This window comes from Thalassophryne amazonica, chromosome 11 (genome assembly GCF_902500255.1).
Source record: "Thalassophryne amazonica chromosome 11, fThaAma1.1, whole genome shotgun sequence".
Classification (NCBI taxonomy): Eukaryota; Metazoa; Chordata; class Actinopteri; order Batrachoidiformes; family Batrachoididae; genus Thalassophryne; species Thalassophryne amazonica.
Window position 1 is genome coordinate 54,923,963 of NC_047113.1, and position 21,932 is coordinate 54,945,894.

Here is a 21,932-nt window from a genome sequence, read left to right on the forward strand (position 1 = left end):
TAAATCCTGCTTAAGCTACACAGAAAAATCGCCAGTGTTAAATTAACACAAGAAAAGTGTCTATATGCGCCCTTCCTTTCAGTGTTAAATTAACACTGACCATGTTAAAGTTAACAATAGAAAAGTGCCTATATCTGTCCTCTCTTTTCAGTGTTAAATTAACACAAGAAAAGTGTCTATATGCATCATTCCTTTCAGTGTTAAATTAACACTAACCATGTTAAAGGTAACAATAGAAAAGTGCCTATATTTGTCCTCTCTTTTCAGTGTTAATTTAACACTGACCATGTTAAAGTTAACAATAGAAAAGTGTCTATATTTGTCCTCTCTTTTCAGTGTTAAATTAACACTAACCATGTTAAAGGTAACAATAGAAAAGTGAGAAAAGTGCCTATATTTGTCCTTTCTTTTCAGTGTTAAATTAACACTGACCATGTTAAAGTTAACAATAGAAAAGTGCCTATATTTGTCCTCTCCTTTCAGTGTTAAATTAACACTAACCATGTTAAAGGTAACAATAGAAAAGTGCCTATATTTGTCCTTTCTTTTCAGTGTTAAATTAACACTGACCATGTTAAAGTTAACAATAGAAAAGTGCCTATATTTGTCCTCTCTTTTCAGTGTTAAACTAACACAAGAAAAGTGTCTATATGCATCATTCCTTTCAGTGTTAAATTAACACTAACCATGTAAAGGTAACAATAGAAAAGTGCCTATATCTGTCCTCTCTTTTCAGTGTTAAATTAACACTAACCATGTTAAAGGTAACAATAGAAAAGTGAGAAAAGTGCCTATATTTGTCCTTTCTTTTCAGTGTTAAATTAACACTGACCATGTTAAAGTTAACAATAGAAAAGTGCCTATATTTGTCCTCTCTATTCAGTGTTAAATTAACACTAACCATGTTAAAGGTAACAATAGAAAAGTGCCTATATTTGTCCTTTCTTTTCAGTGTTAAATTAACACTGACCATGTTAAAGTTAACAATAGAAAAGTGCCTATATTTGTCCTCTCTTTTCAGTGTTAAATTAACACTAACCATGTTAAAGGTAACAATAAAAAAGTGCCTATATTTGTCCTCTCTTTTCAGTGTTAAATTAACACTGACCATGTTAAAGTTAACAATAGAAAAGTGCCTATATTTGTCCTCTCTATTCAGTGTTAAATTAACACGAGAAACGTGTCTATATGCATCATTCCTTTCAGTGTTAAATGAACAATGACCATGTTAAAGTTAACAATAGAAAAGTGCCTATATTTGTCCTCTCTTTTCAGTGTTAAATTAACACTAACCATGTTAAAGGTAACAATAGAAAAGTGCCTATATTTGTCCTCTCTTTTCAGTGTTAAATTAACACTGACCATGTTAAAGTTAACAATAGAAAAGTGCCTATATTTGTCCTCTCTATTCAGTGTTAAATTAACACGAGAAAAGTGTCTATATGCATCATTCCTTTCAGTGTTAAATGAACACTGACCATGTTAAAGTTAACAATAGAAAAGTGTCTATATCTGTCCTCTCTTTTCAGTGTGAAATTAACACTGGTATTTTCATGTTTATATAAGAAATAGAGTATGGGTTTCAGATGACAAAAATGCCTTTCTGCATTAAAGTCAATCAATCAATCAATCAATCAATTTTATTTATATAGCGCCAAACCACAACAAACAGCTGCCCCAAGGCGCTTCATATTGCAAGGCAAGGCCATACAATAATTACGTAAAAACCCCAATGGTCAAAACGACCCCCCGTGAGCAAGCACCCGGCGACAGTGGGAAGGAAAAACCCCCTCTTAACAGGAAGAAACCTCCAGCAGAACCAGGCCCAGGGAGGGGCAGTCCCCCGCTGGGACTGGTTGGGGCTGAGGGAGAGAACCAGGAAAAAGACATGCTGTGGAAGGGAGCAGAGATCAATCACTAATGATTAAATGCAGAGTGGTGCATACAGAGCAAAAAGAGAAAGAAACACTCAGTGCATTATGGGAACCCCCCAGCAGTCTAAGTCTATAGCAGCATAACTAAGGGATGGTTCAGGGTCACCTGATCCAGCCCTAACTCCATAATTAACCTTAGTCTGTGAAGAAGATTCCCCATTTACATGAACAAATTGTAATCTATTAGATAAATATGATTCAAACCACCGCAGCGCAGTGCCTTTAATACCTATGGCATGCTCTAATCTCTGTAATAAAATGTTATGGTCAACAGTATCAAAAGCAGCACTGAGGTCTAACAGAACAAGCACAGAGATGAGTCCACTGTCTGAGGCCATAAGAAGATCATTTGTAACCTTCACTAATGCTGTTTCTGTACTATGATGAATTCTAAAACCTGACTGAAACTCTTCAAATAGACCATTCCTCTGCAGATGATCAGTTAGCTGTTTTACAACTACCCTTTCAGTAGTTGTAAAACAGTAAGAACTAACGTTGAGTCAGTCAAAGTCAATACTTCTGAAGAACACACAATGTAAAAGTACATATTGTGCACAACTGTTAAGTCAATAGTTTGACTTATTGCATGGTAATTCTTGCTCTGGTTGTCAACTGGGTGGTGCCTCAGTCTCTGGGTGTAGCTTTCCAAGACAATATTTGGACTATGACTACACGTGCAAACACACAAGACATGTGCACTAGACTAGATGTGTGTATATGTGTACTTCCTACTGACCCCCATTTTCTACTCTGTGTGTGTGTGTGTGTGTGTGTGTGTGTGTGTGTGTGTGTGTGTGTGTGTGTGTGTGTGTGTGTGTGTGTGTGTGTGTGTGTGTGTGTGTGTGTGTGTGTGTGTGTGTGTGTGTGTGTGTGTGTGTGTGTGTTGTCTTCATGGAGCAATGAGAAGCAGTACCAGGCGCCTGCTCACAATGAACTATTATTAGGCATCAACCACCACAAATCCTCACCAAGATTAGACCAAGAGATAGCATGCGTATAGCTGCCTTTGCCTGAATATATAACTGTTACCGTATGATTATTGTGTTTTTCTGGTCTAGAAAAATAGCCACTGTTAAAAGTGGAAGCTGCTTTAAGATTGTTAGTGTGTTTTTAGTTCATAAGAATGCTGGACAGGGGTGCAGCTGCAACCGTCTGAGGGGTAGACTACAGTCAGCCAGCTGAGGCTTGATTGTGAGTGTAAGCAATGTAATTGGTAAAACCATTTCAAAATCCCCATTCAGTTGGCCATGATGGCCACTGGTATTTATTTTCTAGCCTTTAATTGACCATTGTTGTGGTTGTTTGTCTTTTGGTTACCTGCGGTTGTTTATGGTTGCCACCGCTGATACAGTACAGATCCACATTGGGATTTGGTTCATGTTCCATTTCATGAGGGCTATAAGCCCTTACTCCATTCCTACATAGAGAAACACACATAGCTCCTGCTGTTTCCAAGTTGTCTCCCAGCCACGTACTAATCAGGACCTACTACTCCTCTGCCCTTCTAAGACCGAATCAGGTGTGCACAAAGCAGAATGGCTGCACACAGCTGTAAATTGGCAACCTGCCATTTTCCATATGGCTATATAGATTATGATGTACACGTCAAAACTGTGATGAAAACACTATCAAATATTTGCTCGATTACTGCCAAGAAAGCTGAAAAACATTGGAGATATACGAGGTCTATTAGAAAAGTATCCGACCTTATTATTTTTTTCAAAAACCATATGGATTTGAATCACGTGTGATTACATCAGACAAGCTTGAACCCTCGTGGGCATGCGAGAGTTTTTTCACGCCTGTCGGTTACGTCATTCGCCTGTGGGCAGTCTTTGAGTGAGGAGTCGTCCACCCGCTCGTCGATTTTTTTCATTGTTTAGGAATGGCTCAGAGACTGTTGCTTTGTTTGATAAAAAAATTTTCAAAACTGTAAGGCACAACTGAGTGGACACCATTCAATAAATTCAGCTGGTTTTCGGTAAAAATTTTAACGGCTGATGAGAGATTTTGGTCTGGTAGTGTCGCTTTAAGGACGGTCCACGGCGCCTGACGGCGATCTGCGCTTCGAGGCGGCAGCGTCTCGCCGTTTCAAGTTGAAAACTTCCACATTTCAGGCTCTGTTGACGCAGTAAGTCGTCAGAGAACAGAGAACTTTCAGAAGAAGTCGGCATGAGGAGTTTATTCGGACATTCCATTGTTAACGGTCATTTTGTAATGAAAGAACGTGTGGGCAGAGTCGCATGTCGGGCTGGACCCGACCGCGGGGGGTCGCGGCAGGAAAAACACCTCCGTTGGAAATCTTAACGGGCAAGTTGGAACATGCCCAAGCTGTTAAACAATTTCTCAGTTACTCACTTGTTGAAAGCCATTAAAAGCCGCCTGAATTCTACAAATGGTTTTCAACACGGAGGTGTTTTTCCTGTCGCGGCGCACACAGATTTGCCGAGTCGTCACGGAAACGACTCGGCGAATTTGCGCGTACGTCTTTCATTAAAAAAATGTCCTTAAACAGTGGAATGTCCGCATAAATTCCTCATGCCGGCCTCTTCTGAATCTTCTCTGTTCTCTCACGATGTCCTGGGTGAATTAAGCCTTAAATTAGGATGTTTTCAGCTCGAAACAGGCCGACGACAGCGCCTGGAAGCGCTGCAGGACGTCCCGCTCCATGGGAAGTCCTTACACCGACAGAAACACCCCATAATCTCTCATCAGCCGTTAAACTTTTCACAACAAACCAGCTTAATTTCTCGAATAGTGTCCACTCGGATATTCCTCACAGGTCCAGAAAAATTTTGATAAAGCAACGCGCGCCGTCTCGAGCAGCGTGTGAAACAAAGGAATTCAGCCGAGAGGGCGGGACCACATCTCACTCAAGGCCTGCCCACAGGGAAATGACGTCACCGACACGCGTGAAAAAACTCACGCATGCGCACGAGGGTTCAAGCATGACTGGTGTAATCGCATGTCATTCAAATCCATATAGTTAAAAAAAAAAATAAAAGGGTCGGTTTATTATCTAAGAGACCTCGTATGTCAAAAGTGGCACAGTGACACTATCCAGATTTTCATGACAAAGCAGGATTTGATGTTGACATACTGAAGGAAATTCCTGAAGTGGTTGATGAGAATGAAATTTGATTTTTAAATTTGATGGTAAAGTACCTCAAGTACAGTAATGAAACTCTAACAGTTACAAATTTATCTCCTACAGGCCCGTTAAACATTCAGCTAACATGCACATTTTCAGATTGCACATGCATCCTGATGTCCTGTTTAATGTATGTGTACCTGTAGTTATTCATTTAAAATGCTCTTGAATGCTCTGTATGCTCTGTATGCTCGTGAATACAGGTGTCACATACAAGGCAGGTGGTGGGTGCACTTGGTTTCGGTGCGGAAGGTTCCTCGTTCAAGCCCCACCACTGCCACGTTTCTCCACGTTGCGTAAGGAAGGGCATCCAGCATAAAACTTGTGCCAAATCAACATGCAGCTCTGCTGTGGTGACCCCAAGTGAGAACAGCGGAGCAGCTGAAGGGACTTAAGAGGGATATTATATGAAAACTTTATTGATGCTTAATATACCCCAATCAATAGCCAAGACTTTTTGTTTAATCCAGTAGTCATGAACTGCTTGTTTCCCCTCACCTTCCTCCCACAAAGTTCTGTGAGTTCATCACAGTGGCTGCTTCTTCTTCTTCTTTGTCTTTCAGCTGTTCCCGTTAGGGGTCGCCACAGCAGATCAATCATTTCCATCTCACCCTGTCCTCTGTATCTTCCTCTGTCACACCAACCACCTGCATGTCCTCCCTCAGCACATCCAACTCTTTGGCCTCCCTCTTCTCCTCCTGCCTGGTGGCTCCATCCTCAGCATCCTTCTCCCTATATACCCTGGTTCCCTCCTCTGCACATGTCCAAACCATCTCAATCTCGCCTCTCTGACTTTGTCTCCAAACCGGCCCACTTGAGCTGTCCCTCTGATATGTTCATTCCTAATCTTGTCCATTCTTGTCACTCCCAAAGAGAATCTCAATATCTTCAGCTCTGCCACCTCCAGCTCTGCCTCCTGTCTTTTTGTTAGTGCCACTGTCTCTAAGCCGTACAACATAGCTGGTCTCACTACTGTCTTGTAAACTTTCCACTTCACTCTTGCTGATATTCTTCGGTCACAAATCACTCCTGCCACCTTTCTCCACCCACTCCACCCTGCCTGCACTCTCTTCTTCACCTCTTTACCACACTCTCCATTACCTTGAACAGATGACCCCAAATATTTAAACTCATCTACTTTCACCACTTCTACTCCTTGTAACTACACTATTCCACTGGGCTCCCTCCCATTCACACACATGTACTTAGTCTTGCTTCTACTGACTTTGATTTCCCTTCTCTCCAAAGCATATCTCCACCTCTCCAGACTAGACTCAACTTGCTCTCTACTCTCACTACAGATCACCATGTCATCTGCAAACATCATAGTCCATGGGGACTCCTGTCTGATCCCATCCATCAACATGTCCCTCACCACTGCAAACAAGAAAGGACTCAGAGCTGATCCTTGGTGTAATCCCACCTCCACCTTGAATGGGTCTGTCATTCCGACTGCGCATCTCACCGCTGTCACACTATTCTTGTATATGTCCTGCACTACCCTAACATACTTCTCTGCCACTCCAGACTTCCTCATACAATACCACAGCTCTTCTCTTGGCACCCTGTCATAAGCTTTTTCTAAGTCCACAAACACACAATGTAACTCTTTCTGGCCTTCTCTGTACTTCTCCAACAGTATTCTCAGAGCAAACATTACATCTGTAGTGCTCTTTCTCAGCATGAAACCATATTGCTGCTCACAGATCGTCACCTGTTTTCTAAGCCTAGCTTCTACTACTCTTTCCCATAACTTCATGCTGTGGCTGATCAACTTTATACCTCTGTAGTTGCTGCAGCTCTGCACATCACCCTTGTTCTTGAAAATAGGAACCAGCATACTTCGTCTCCACTCCTCAGGCATTCTCTCACTTTCCAAGACTTTATTAAACAATCTGGTTAGAAACTCTACTGCCATCTCTCTTAGACATTTCCATGCTTCCACTGGAATGTCATCTGGACCAACTGCCTTTCCACTCTTCATCCTCTTCATAGCAGCCCTCACTTCTTCCTTACTAATCTCTTGTACTTCCTGATTTACTCTCACCACATCATCCAGCCTTTTCTCTCGCTCATTTTCTTTATTCATCAGCTCTTCAAAATATTCCCTCCACCTTCTCAGCACACACTCCTCACTTATCAGCACATTACCATGTGCATCTTTTACCACCCTAACCTGCTGCACATCCTTTCCAGCTCTGTCCCATTGTCTGGCCAATCTGTACAAGTCCTTTTCTCCTTCCTTACTATTCAACTTCTTGTACAGCTCGCAATATGCCTTTTCCTTCACTTTTGCCACTTCTCTTTTCGCCTTACACCGCACCTCTTTGTACTCCTGTCTACTTTCTTCATCTCTCCGACTATCCCAAAACTTTTTCACCAACCTCTTTCTCCTTATGCTTTCCTGGACCTCTTCATTCCACCTCCAAGTCTCCTTGTCTTCCTTCCACTGTCCAGATGTCACACCCAGTACACTGTAACTGTGTCCCTCACCACATCTGCAGTACTTTTCCAGTTGTCCAAAATTGCTTCCCCTCCAACCAGTGCTTCTCTCACCTGCTCACTAAATTTCACACAACAGTCTTCCTCCTTCAGCTTCTACCATCTGATCCTTTCTTGAGCTCTCACTCTCTTCTTCTTCTTTACCTCTAAAGTCATCCTACAAACAACCATCCTATGCTGTCTAACGACACTCTCTCCTGCCACTACCTTACAGTCTCTGATTTCTTTTAGCTTGCATCTCCTATAAAGAATGTAGTCCACCTGTGTGCACCTTGTGCTCCTCCCTTTTCTTAAAGTATGTATTCACCACAGCCATTTCCATCCTTTTTGCAAAATCAACTACCATCTGTCCTTCCCCATTCTTGTCCTTGATACCATATCTACCCATTACTTCCTCATCACCTCTGTTCCCTTCACCAACATGCCCATTGAAGTCCGCTCCTATCACCACTCTTTCATGCTTGGGCACACTCTCCACCACCTCATCTAACACACTCCAGAAATCTTCTTTCTCCTGGGGCATATGCACTGATGATATTCATCATCACCCCTTCAATTTCTAACTTCACACTCATCACCCTGTCAGACACTTGCTTAACCTCCAACACACTTTTAACATACTCTTCCTTTAAAATGACCCCAACACCATTTCTCTTCCTGTCCTCACCATGGTACAACAACTTGTACCCACCGCCGATGTTCCTGCTCTTACTTCCGTTCCACTTGGTCTCTTGCACACACAATATGTCTACCTTTCTCCTCTCCACCATATCAGCCAGCTCTCTCCCTTTACCAGTCATACTACCAACATTCAAAGTCCCCACTCTCATTTCCACCCTTCTAGTTTTCTTCTTCTCCCACTGTTTGTGGAAACGTTCTCATTCTCTTCTTCGTCGTCTTCACCCAGCAGTAGCCCAATTTCCACTGGCACCCTGTTGGGCAACAGCACGGGTGGCGGACGTTGTTAACCCAGGCCACGACTAATCCAGTATGGAAATTCGATTCTTAGTCTGCATAGTTGGGTTGACTTGTTTTACAACGGATGCCCTTCCTGACACAACCCTCCTCATTTATCCGGGCTTGGGACCGGCACTCAGAATGTACTGGCTGCACACCCCACGTGGCTGAGTTATCACAGTGGCTGCTGTAGTTCCAAAATGCAGCACTAATAAAATGTTTACTACAAAGTGCCAGCAGTGCCACTTTTAACTACCTTTTTCAGCTTTATTTCACTACGTCAGGAGTAGCTGTTGTTGAAGAACACATGTAATTTTAAAGAGGGTTTCTAAATTTGCTTGTTTGACTTTGTCTTTGAAGAAGATGCTGCTGAACGCAGAACAGCTTGATAATTTCAGTGGAGATAATTTAACTCCGTTTGTCACTTGAGGTTCAGAAATCAGTGAAGTTTGCAGGTGATATGAAAACATTCAGCTGTCCAATGTATTTATATCACTGATTTTAATGGATCTTGTGAAACAAAGGAAAAACAAAATATTTAGAATTTTCATATTTTAAAAATTGTTTTAAAACTATCTGTATTGACAATACTCAATGTTAAAGGGGACGAGGCATTAGACCAACTGGCAAAAAAAAAATAAAAAAAAATAACAAGTACTTTCCTCATAAATTATACAGTATAAAATAAGCAAATTATTCTTTGTTCTATACAAATCATGTACTGGAGTATATTGTGGCAGCAACTTAGAACTGTGAAAATATTACAGGAAACAGTTATCGAAGAAAGGTTTTCTCTCTTGCCAGTTTAAACATCACTTTGGGTGGGGAGTTGCAATCTGTGCACACCTGTGTACAGAACTGGAACATGGATTATTCTGTTAATGCTGTTTCCACTACTAAGCATGTACAGCCAAAAAGTTAAAGGTCAAATATTCTTAAAAAATAAATTAATTCATTTTTTCCACACAAAAAAATGCACCTACCAGAGAAATCTGGAGCAGAATGTGTAGTATGTAACTTCAAAGCCAGAAGGACAAACAGAAGACAAAGAGGCGGACAGAATGTCCAAGACAACAACATTGTGTATATTCTACAAAACAAACCTCAGGTTTTTGTTGTAAACGCTTGTTTGCTGTTAGTTGATGTGAGACCGAAACAGAGAGAGCTTGGGGGTGTCAGTGGGTCAATGATGCCATTGTGCCTGTCATGAAACAGCCAAACCCCTTTAGCAATGAACAACACAGACAAGATATACAGTGCATCTGGAAAGTATTCACAGAGCTTCACTTCTTCCATATTTTATGTTTAGAGCCTTATTCAAAATGGATTAAATTAATTTTCCCCGTCAAAATTCTGCCCACAACACCTCATAATAACAACATAAAAACATTTTTTGAAATTTTTGCAAATTTATTAAAAATAAAAAACTATGAAATCATATGTACATAAGTATTCCCACCTTTTGCTCAACATTGTTGATGGCAGTAAAACGGCACTGCAGTCTCATTTAAACCCTGCGTGATATCGCAGGATTTGAAAAATGGTTCCCAGTGGAGAAGAGAGGACGAGGCAGATGGGAGACGTCATGTCGGTAAGTGTTACCCTACACAGCAAACCAGAGTAGCTCCGTTCTCTCGCCTGCAAAACCGCCTCGACACGTTTGTGCTTCGGGTCATAAACAAACCGTAACACATGTCCACTTTCCCACTGTATCGTTACTTTTTCTTTGCATTTTCACTTTGCGTGTAATTTACCCAAAGGCCCTTTGAAAATGCTGTGTTTTTTTCCCCCCCGGAAGTAGAGAAATTATGTCATATGTGTCATATTTTACTCCTTTAGCGCCCGCCCTCAAACGAGACTACAGTGCCCAATTACAGCCTCAAGTCTTCTTGAATATAATGCCACAAGCTTGGTGCACCTACCTTTGGGCAGTTTTGCTAATTCCTCTTTGCAGCACCTCTCTAGCTACATCAGGTTAGATGGGGAGTGTTGGTGCACAGCCATTTTCAAATCTCTCCAGAGAACTTCAATCAGATTTAGGTCTGGGCTCTGGCTTGGCCCCTCAAGGACATTCACAGAGTTGCCTGAAGCCACTCCTTTGATATCTTGGCTGTAAGGTCATTTTCATTTTCCTGCTGAAAGATGAACCGTGGCCCCAGTCTGAGGTCAAGAGTGCTCTGGAGCAGGTTTTCATCCAGGATGTCTCTGTACATTGCTGCATCCATCTTTCCCTCAATCCTGACTCGTCTCCCAGTTCCTGCTGCTGAAAACTGGTTTCCTAAAAACATGATGCCTGGCATTCACGCCAAAGAGTTCAATCTTTGTCTCATCAGATCAGAGAATTTTGTTTCTCATGGTCTGAGATTCCATCAGGAGGCAAACTCCAGGTGGGCTGTCATGTGCCTTTTACGAAGGAGTGGCTTCCGTCTGGCCACTCTACCATACATGCCTGATTGGTGGATTGCTGCAGTCCTTCTGGAAGGTTCTCCTCTCTCCACAGTGGGATGCTGAAGCTTTGTCAGAGTGACCATCGGGTTCTTTGTCACCTCCCTGACTAAGGCCCTTCTCCCCCAGTCACTCAGTTGAGATGGGCAGCCAGCTCTAGGAAGAGACCTGGTGGATCTGAACATCTTCCATTTATGGATGATGGAGGCCACTGTGCTCATTGGGACCTTCAAAACAGCAGAAATGTTCCTAAACCCTTCCCCAGATTTGTGCCTCAAGACAGTCTTGGTCTATGGACAATTCCTTTGACTTCATGCTTGGTTTCCACTCTGACATTCACTGTCAGCTGTGGGACCTTATAAGTAGACAGGTGTGTGCCTTTCCAAATCATGTCCAATCAATGGAATTTACCCCAGGTGGACTCCAGCTAAGCTGTAGAAACATCTCAAGAATGATCAGTGGAAACTGGATGCACCTGAGCTCAGTTTTGAGCTTCATCTATGGATGTCTTCTGACCACAATGTGCCGGTGGGTCTTCCTTCCAGTGTGTACACTAAAGCAGACTGTGATTTCAATGATGTGGCCATCAAATTGGGAAATATTCTTTCACTGGACCAATGCTGTGAATACTTATGTACACGTGATTTCTTAGGGTTTTTTTTTTTTTTCACTTTTTAGAAATTTGCAAAAAATCTCAAATTTTTTTCACATTATCATTATGGGGTATTGTGTATAGAATTTTGAGGAAAAAATAAATTTCATCCATTTTGGCTGTATCTTAACAAAATGTGGAAAAGGTGAAGCACTGTGAATGCTTTCTAGATGCACGGTAGCTGACAAATGTTGGTACACTATCTGTATGAGTGCAGCATGTGCTGATACTCGTAGATACACTGGCAACTCCCCTAAAAACAAACCACAGCCAAAAATTTGGTTGCAGGATGGCATTAGTCCAGTGAAAGAATATTTCCCAATTTGATGGCCACATCAATGAAGTCACAGTCTGCTTTAGTGTACACACTGGAAGGAAGACCCACCAGCACACTGTGGTCAGAAGACCTCCATAGATCCAGTCAAGTCATATGGAAATGAAATTTCACTCATGTGGGGAAGTGTCTGTCTGATTATACGCAGCTCTGAAGGTGATCACGGGAATCTTAAATTGAACACTAAACAATACAGGGAGTCCGTTTAGGGAAGAAACAAATTATGTCACATGGGACCTCTTGGAGGATGTTGTAATAAGTCTTGCAGCAGTATTTTACACAGTTTGCAAATGATCCAAAGATGTCTTCCTGAGGCAGAAAAACAACAAATTGTAATAACCTAGACACAGCAAAACAAATGCATGTATGATCACGTACATTTCAAGCTATGAAATTGTGTGTTTGACATGGACGATGTTCCATAAATCAAAAAGCAATACTGTACAAGAGAACGGGGATGAAGGCCTGGTCAACCATAGCATGTGGATTTCAGTACGTGTATGAACAGAGCAGGCTGGAGCATAAGTAAAAACCTGTTTTGGAGCAATTTCTGACACAGTGATACACACAAAATAACAGATAACTCTTGACTATATGACCAAAAAAAAAATCATTTACTTTGGACCAACGACACAAATTCTTTTGAAATGCCAAGGAATAAAATTTGTACAAAGTTGGGACATTCTTGGATTCAGCAATAATATTAAAAACACTAAAAATGTTTATTTCAACATATAATTTTACATCAAGTTAAACATTTTTCAAACTGGTTATTTTGGCAAAACAACATTATAGGTGCTTGCATTAAAGATTTACAGCCTTTGGGTTTTTTTTAAAAAAGATTTAAGTCATAAAAAGAATTTTCTTTGGCACCACTATGATTTTATTTCTTATCATTTAAATAAGGGATTGATAATATGATATTGCCAATATGATCAGAATTCGCACTCTCTGGAAACAGTTTAGTGTTTCAATCCCTGATGGGAAGAAATTCAAGTGATCAGTTACATTTACATTTGGTAGTGATGTCACAGATCATGTGGAGGCTTCCAGTGAACGCCGCGAGCATGCAGAGAAGGACGTGGCAACGGCCAATTGAATTAAAGAAAGGCAGCGTGATATCAGCTGGCTCCTTACGTCAGGCAAAATAAACCAAGGTGCTGGAAAACGATCTGAAACAGCTTATTTCTGTATTACTGTAATATGTTTCTAATATCTTTTGTAGAAGTTAGCGAGAAATACTGTAAACACGTCCAAATTTCTAAATCTAAAAATGCTGTTTCTGAAACCAGAAAACACATCTGAAGTGATTAACGAGGAGACATCTTACAGATGGTAACGTGCAGGCACTAAGAATGTGCATCAAGCAAACATCCAAACCTCACGCATGTGCACACATGCTTCCTCCTCGGGCATGATGGTTTTTTGCTGTTTTATACTGATCCGGTATATTATAGTATCTCTATAATATCTAGTCTGTAACTAGTTGTTGTTTGTTATATTATACGAGGTCTGCGAGAAAAATAACGTACCTTTTTATTTTTTCTCCATGTTGATAACCATTTGTAAAAACCAGGCAGCTTTTGATGGCTTTCAGTAGAGTGAGTATCTGAGAAATTGTTTACAGCTGGACATGTTCCAACTTGTCCTTAAGGCTTCCAACGGAGGTGTTTTTCCTGTGGTGGCGCGCTGCGCCGGCTGCCTACCGACACGCCAATCCGTCCGCACGTCTTTCATTACAAAATCTCCTTTAAACAGTGGAATGTCCGGATAAACTGCTGATCCCGAGCTCTTCTGAAAGTTCTCTGTTCTCTCACGACGTCCTGGGTCAACAGAGGCTTAAATTTGGAGGTTTTCAGCTCGAAACAGGCTGACAACGGTGCCTCGGAGCTCTGCGCGACGTCCCGCTCCATGGGAAGTCCTTAAAGCGACAGTAACACCCCATAATCTCTCATCAGCCGTTAAAATTTTCACTGAAAACCAGCTGAATTTCTCGAATGGTGTCCACTTTGATCTGCCTCACAGGTTCTGAAAAAATTTTGATAAAGCAAAGCGCCAGTCTCTCAGCAAGTTGTTAGACAAAGGAATTCCGACGAGAGGGCTGGACCACTCCTCACTCAAAGCCTGCCCACAGGCGAATGACATAACCGACAGGTGTGAAAAAACTCTCGCATGCCCACGAGGGTTCAAGCTTGTCTGATGTAATCACACGTGATTCAAATCCATATAGTTTTTGAAAAAAATAAAAAGGTCCGATACTTTTCTCACAGACCTCGTATGTCTAACTGAAACAGGTCTCTCTTGAGAACGTGACTTTGTGTCTAAATGAGACTACCTGTATAAATAATAGTTAAATTAAAAAATAATAATAATAATAATTAGAAGGAAAAAACAACATTCACAATGAAATTCCCACCTGGTATGTTCTCTTAAAATGAGTTGTAATTTTGCAACATGTTACCAAAATAAACCTACATTATAATGCTTGGATTTTTGTGGAAACTAAGTTTTGTCAGTTTTGTGAAATTTGAAAGGCCGTACAGCTTTAAGTTGCGAGAAAACTGAAAATAAAAGTGGTGCCATTTGTCACTAATGTTGACCCTGTTCTGGCACAAAATAGACATGATGCTTGTTTTTGTTTTTTCCACACACTGGAAAAAAAACTCTTTTGTTCTCAGGAAGCTATGCTTTAGCCTGGAGGCTGTTCATACTGACAAATGCTGATTACAAAACATGACAAATGCTATCTTCACAGTGTGGACACCCCCACCCACCTCGCCTCCAAGATGCTCTGTCTTTGATGGGTTAAACAAATATTTGCCATTGTTAGTTTAATGGATTTTACACCACACTTTAATATCTTTATGTATGAAGTGCGTAAAATCTACTTGAATTTTATTGCAAATTCTCTTGCCCCACCAATAAGTAATCTCTGGAGCCGCCACTGATGATCACATCTCTACATACTATAAACGCAACACTTTTGGTTTTGCTCCCATTTTGTATGAGATGAACTCAAAGATCTAAAACTTTTTCCACATACACAATATCACCATTTCCCTCAAATATTGTTCACAAACCAGTCTAAATCTGTGATAGTGAGCACTTCTCCTTTGCTGAGATAATCCATCCCACCTCACAGGTGTGCCATATCAAGATGCTGATTAGACACCATGATTAGTGCACAGGTGTGCCTTAGACTGGCCACAATAAAAGGCCACTCTGAAAGGTGCAGTTTTATCACACAGCACAATGCCACAGAAGTCGCAAGATTTGAGGGAGCGTGCAATTGGCATGCTGACAGCAGGAATGTCAACCAGAGCTGTTGCTCGTGTGTTGAACGTTCATTTCTCTACCATAAGCCGTCTCCAAAGGTGTTTCAGAGAATTTGGCAGTACATCCAACCAGCCTCACAACCGCAGACCACGTGTAACCACCCCAGCCCAGGACCTCCACAACCAGCATGTTCACCTCCAAGATCGTCTGAGACCAGCCACTCGGACAGCTGCTGAAACAATCAGTTTGCATAACCAAAGAATTTCTGCACAAACTGTCAGAAACCGTCTCAGGGAAGCTCATCTGCATGCTCGTCGTCCTCATCGGGGTCTCGACCTGACTCCAGTTCGTCGTCATAACCAACTTGAGTGGGCAAATGCTCACATTCGCTGGCGTTTGGCACATTGGAGAGGTGTTCTTTTCACGGATGAATCCCGGTTCACACTGTCCAGGGCAGATGGCAGACAGCGTGTGTGGCGTTGTGTGGGTGAGCGGTTTTCTGATGTCAATGTTGTGGATCGAGTGGCCCATGGTGGCGGTGGGGTTATGGTATGGGCAGGCATCTGTTATGGACGAAGAACACAGGTGCATTTTATTGATGGCATTTTGAATGCACAGAGATACCGTGACAAGATCCTGAGGCCCATTGTTGTGACATACATCCAAGAACATCACCTCATGTTGCAGCAGGATAATGCACGGCCCCATGTTGCAAGGATCTGTACACAATTCTTGGAAGCTGAAAATGTCCCAGTTCTTGCATGGCCGGCATACTCACCGGACATGTCACCCATTGAGCATGTTCGGGATGCTCTGGACCGGCGTATACGACAGCGTGTACCAGTTCCTGCCAATATCCAGCAACTTCGCACAGCCATTGAAGAGGAGTGGACCAACATTCCACAGGCCACAACTGACAACCTGATCAACTCTATGCGAAGGAGATGTGTTGCACTGCATGAGGCAAATGGTGGTCACACCAGATTCTGACTGGTATCCCCCCCCCCCCAATAAAACAAAACTGCACCTTTCAGAGTGGCCTTTTATTGTGGGCAGTCTAAGGCACACCTGTGCACTAATTATGGTGTCTAATCAGCATCTTGGTATGGCACACCTGTGAGGTGGGATGGATTATCTCAGCAAAGGAGAAGTGCTCACTATCACAGATTTAGACTGGTTTGTGAACAATATTTGAGGGAAATGGTGATATTGTGTATGTGGAAAAAGTTTTAGATCTTTGAGTTCATCTCATACAAAATGGGAGCAAAACCAAAAGTGTTGCGTTTATATTTTTGTTGAGTTACAACCCCTGGCAAAAATTATGGAATCAACAGCCTCGGAGGATGTTCATTCAGTTGTTTAATTTTGTAGAAAAAAAGCAGATCACAGACATGACACAAAACTAAAGTCATTTCAAATGGCAACTTTCTGGCTTTAAGAAACGCTATAAGAAATCAGGAAAAAAAAATTGTGGCAGTCAGTAACGGTTACTTTTTTAGACCAAGCAGAGGGAAAAAATATGGAGTCACTCAATTCTGAGGAATAAATTATGGACTCATGAAAAACAAAAGAACGCTCCAACACATCACTATTATTTTGTTGCACCACCCCTGGCTTTTATAACAGCTTGCAGTCTCTGAGGCATGGACTTAATGAGTGACAAACAGTACTCTTCATCAATCTGGCTCCAACGTTCTCTGATTGCTGTTGCCAGATCAGCTTTGCAGGTTGGAGCCTTGTCATGGACCATTTTCTTCAACTTCCACCAAAGATTTTCAATTGGATTAAGATCCGGACTATTTGCAGGCCATGACATTGACCCTATGTGTCTTTTTGCAAGGAATGTTTTCACAGTTTTTGCTCTATGGCAAGATGCATTATCATCTTGAAAAATGATTTCATCATCACCAAACATCCTTTCAATTGATGGGATAAGAAAAGTGTCCAAAATATCAACGTAAACTTGTGCATTTATTGATTATGTAATGACAGCCATCTCCCCAGTGCCTTTACCTGACATGCAGCCCCATATCATCAATGACTGTGGAAATTTACATGTTCTCTTCAGGCAGTCATCTTTATAAATCTCATTGGAACGGCACCAAATAAAAGTTCCAGCATCATCACCTTGCCCAATGCAGATTTGAGATTCATCGCTGAATATGACTTTCATCCAGTCATCCACAGTCCACGATTGCTTTTCCTTAGCCCATTGTAACCTTGTTTTTTTCTGTTTAGGTGTTAATGATGGCTTTCGTTTAGCTTTTCTGTATGTAAATCCCATTTCCTTTAGGCGGTTTCTTACAGTTCAGTCACAGACGTTGACTCCAGTTTCCTCCCATTCATTCCTCATTTGTTTTGTTGTGCATTTTCAATTTTTGAGACATATTGCTTTAAGTTTTCTGTCTTGATGCTTTGATGTCTTCCTTGGTCTACCAGTATGTTTGCCTTTAACAACCTTCCCATGTTGTTTGTATTTGGTCCAGAGTTTAGACACAGCTGACTGTGAACAACCAACATCTTTTGCAACATTGCGTGATGATTTACCCTCTTTTAAGAGTTTGATAATCCTCTCCTTTGTTTCAATTGACATCTCTCGTGTTGGAGCCATGATTCATGTCAATCCACTTGGTGCAACAGCTCTCCAAGGTGTGATCACTCCTTTTTAGATGCAGACTAATGAGCAGATCTGATTTGATGCAGGTGTTAGTTTTGGGGATGAAAATTTACAGGGTGATTCCATAATTTATTCCTCAGAATTGAGTGAGTCCATATTTTTTTCCCTCTGCTTGGTCTAAAAAAGTAACCGTTACTGACTGCCAGAATTATTTTTCCTGATTTCTTATAGTGTTTCTTAAAGCCAGAAAGTTGCCATTTGAAATGACTTTAGTTTTGTGTCATGTCTGTGATCTTAATTTTCTACAAAAACAACTGAATGAACATCCTCCGAGGCCGGTGATTCCATAATTATTGCCAGGGTTGTATTTACACATAGTGACAAAATCAAGACTCAGTCTGAGCCAGTGAAAGTCCTGTTTGTGAAGATAAGGCTCTTTTTTCCAAGAGGTCATTTCCCGTTGTTGTGTGGCCAGTGGTGATATGCGTATCCGTCTCCGTGACTTTTCCTATCTTCTCTGGAAGAAGAGGTGAAAGGTTTTTGGCAAGCTGCTTCCAAATCAGTCATCCTCTTAGCTGAATCAGTTACTTTCAGTTTACTATAAATCCCATGTTTTACTCTAAATTTCTCTTTAACACATCCTGTTTTTGCCAACGCTGCACAACCGCTGTTGTCATATGAACCAAACTCTAACACATCATAATTCACGAGGTGCTGACCTCAGGCCTTTGGCGGTGATGATTGTGTAACACTTACTTGTGATACATTTTTGAGCAGCAGACCAAACTTTATCAGCACACTCAGGTTTCTAGTCAACATTCCTTTGATAGCAGTGGAGAAGACTTTAAAAAGGAGGCTGGTTAATAAAACAAGAATGTGACATTTTAATCTTGTGCATAAGAAGCGTGATGATCCCATCTCTTAATCCAGCACAATTCCATTGTCCTCCAATAGGAAGAGTCAATAAAGTGACTAATAATTCTTGGTACTCTCTGTTTGGATCAGCCCGTAACCTCCCATCCTCACTTAAAGTGGGAGAGGAAGAAGTTGCTTTTTATTTTATTTTTTTACAGCTTGTTCTGCTTCTGCACTGAAAAAAGCAAATGTTTGAACCAACCTTAAAAAGTGTTACAATTTGTAAAAAATGTAAATGAATTAAGTTGTTTGAACTTAAGTTTGTAAGTTAGAGTTGAATTAACTTTCAAACGTAAGTTCAAACAACTTAATTCATTCAGGTTTTTACAAATTGTAACACTTTTTTAAGTTGGTTCAAACATTCTCTTTTTTCCAGTGTGTTATGTTTCATCTGATTGTGTGTTAATCATTGAAAAACCAGAATGTGTTGGAAAGTTTACTGTGTTGTAAACATTCACATTTGCTCAACACTTTGTTGATGCACCTTTGGCAGCAATTACAGCCTCAAATCTTCTTGAGTATGATGCCACAAGCTTGGCGCACTTATCTTTGAGCAGTTTGCCCATTCCTCTCTGCAGCACCACTCAAACTTTAAATCTTTGCATATTTGTGGTGAATGATCATTGCTCTTAACTGGATTTTGAGGGATTTTATTTTTATTACCTGCAGTATGACCAAAGTGCTCCCTTCCTGTGAATATTGGACTGTGTGTCTGTGCAGTCGATATGTGCGCATTGTTTTCACAAATACATCATGTGTCAAGGTTAAACTTGGTACACAAACCTACCTCACTAAGACCTCAGACAGGTTCTATGTTGGGTGTGTTTCAATTCTCACTGTGGCCACTAAGAGGTCCAGTCTCTGAAAACTTTGACAATTTGTGTATGTGGTGTCTTGAAAAGGATGTGTATTAAGGTGAAAATATGATACACAAGGTCACATCCCAAAGATCTCGGACAAATGAGCATGTTTTGGTTCTCATTGCGGCATGTGTGATAGCTTGACATACTTGGTACACAAGGTTTCCACACTCAGACTGACAGTAAAAATCGCATTCATGTGCATATGAATCTCATTCCATGTTGCAAGTCTGAACAGTAAAAAGTTGCAATGGCTGTTTTTTCCAAATCTAATTCAATGCTCATTTGTATGTGGTTTGAAATACAATTCAGATTGCATTTTTGTAATGGAGTTGTGTCAGGAAGGGCATCCAGTGTAAAACTTGTGCCAGTTCAACATCCAGACCCACCTTGGCTTTGCTGTGGTGACCTAAAGTGAAAAACAAGGGAGCAGCCAAAGGGACTTGCTATTTTGGTCTGAATGCTCATATCGGATTCCGAGTGTGCTGTCTTATGTCTGTGGCTTTCCATGCCAGTTAAGCTCACCGCTGTGAGCTTTACATGGTGAGAGCTGTGGTGACAGCAAAAATAAATAAACAATTAAAACTAAACTTATACACACACAAAAGCCCAAAGTTGTAAGTTGTAACATCACATCGCAAAAAAGTTTTAGAAAAAGGTTAAAGAAGACAGAGCATGGAATAAAAGTCATATCAAAGACAAATGATGTGGACTGCACTTGTGCACTGGTCGGACATGTTCGTCACATGCAGCACTTGCCTGTGTGTGTACATCTGGCAGCATTTCAGAGTTGCGCCTCAACCCTTCTACATCAGTAACACCTGTTATTCTACACTGTGTCTGGTGACCACCAGTAGGTGAATCTCTGAAACCTAGTGTATGCAAGGACATCCACAAAATCTTAGGTCGCAATCAAACGTATTACTGTTATATACCATGCTAGACCTTAAATGTGCAAGACCTTGCACATTTAAGGTTGAGCTCATTGACACAGTTCTGGCTAAGTGTTGCCCTTTAGATGGGGGCATGTACCTGCCAGGTACCTCAGGCAACCTGTGTTTGTTCATTGATTAGTTTGGCTAGCATCTCACTGGACTCCGACAGCCTGCAAATGGTATCCGCGAGGAAATTAGCACAGTTCGGCATGAAATTCATAGCCATTCACCATCTCTTTGGCTCAGTCGCAGGGAGTCGCTCATGCAGCACTTGATTTTTGATCAAACAAACAAAAGAAATGTCGTAATGAATTTCCTTGCCAAATTGGCAGGCGGGTGCCTCGTACCCCTCATCATGCCATCTCTGTGACTTAGAACGTGTGGCGTGCAACATGGGAGACAACTTGTGAGACAACTTGTTAGGGGTTGGCACACACTTTCCCTTTGATATGATCGGAGAGGAACAGCGCTTCTGGGAGTGACTGAACACTCCAGGAGCCTCCAGCCACCCTGCTAGAGGCTGAGCGAGCTAGATGCATCCTGTCCAACCACGGACGTGCTGCACAGACCAGACTTATTGTGTTTGTTTATTTTTATATTTATTTTTCTGAGGAAAGAAGTATAAAATAAGTTTAATGTTCCTGGCTGGCACGCACCTGCCATGCATGTACACTGGATTGGATGCACAAGCTGCATGGACCGGGTTCATTGTGTTTATTTATTTATATATTTATTTTTGGCACACACACCCCATGCACATGTGGGAGCTGGCTGGACACATCCTGTTGAGCCACAGATGAACTGCACGGGCCGGATTCATTGTGATTACTTCTATTTATTTATTTTTCTGAAGACAGAAGTGGGTTTAAGTTTAATGCTCCTGCTCAGCGCACACCCCACATGCATGCACATGCTGGACACATCCTATCCAGCCATTGACACTGGCTGGACACTGGCCATGGACCTGCACAAACTGCATTTATTGTTTATTTATTTAATTATTTATTATTCTGAGGACAGTAGTGGATTTAAGTTTCATGCTCCTGGTCAGTGCACACCTGCTGTGTCTGTGTGCACATTGTGCTGGATGGATGATGGCAGCACACTGGTTTCATTCTTTTATTGCATTTTTACCATGCCATCTAATGAAATTCAGTTTTATGCATGGGCCAGCTGTACATCAAGTGCTGCATGCATCGTGCCCGGTGCATAAACCAGATTTTCTCTTTTTATTTATTTATTTATTTAATTAATTTTCTGAGGACCGCAGTCTAATGCTACCGGCAGGGACAGCAGACTTCAGCTGTGTGTGTGTGTGTGTGTGTGGGGGGGGGGGGGGGGGGGGGGGGTGTCT

At 41.5% G+C, this 21,932-nt stretch overlaps 1 protein-coding gene across 2 annotated transcripts in view; it reads right to left on the reverse strand.

Moving 5' to 3' along the window:
* Positions 1-21,932, reverse strand: part of si:ch73-335m24.2 (protein eva-1 homolog C) — a 38,224-nt gene that overhangs the window by 11,214 nt on the left and 5,078 nt on the right. For both annotated transcript variants that reach the window (XM_034181760.1, XM_034181759.1), the window contains exon 2: positions 9,528-9,676. In XM_034181760.1, the coding sequence (XP_034037651.1) occupies positions 9,528-9,624 (97 nt within the window). In that variant the 5' untranslated portion in view covers positions 9,625-9,676. The remainder of the gene's footprint in view (positions 1-9,527; positions 9,677-21,932) is intronic.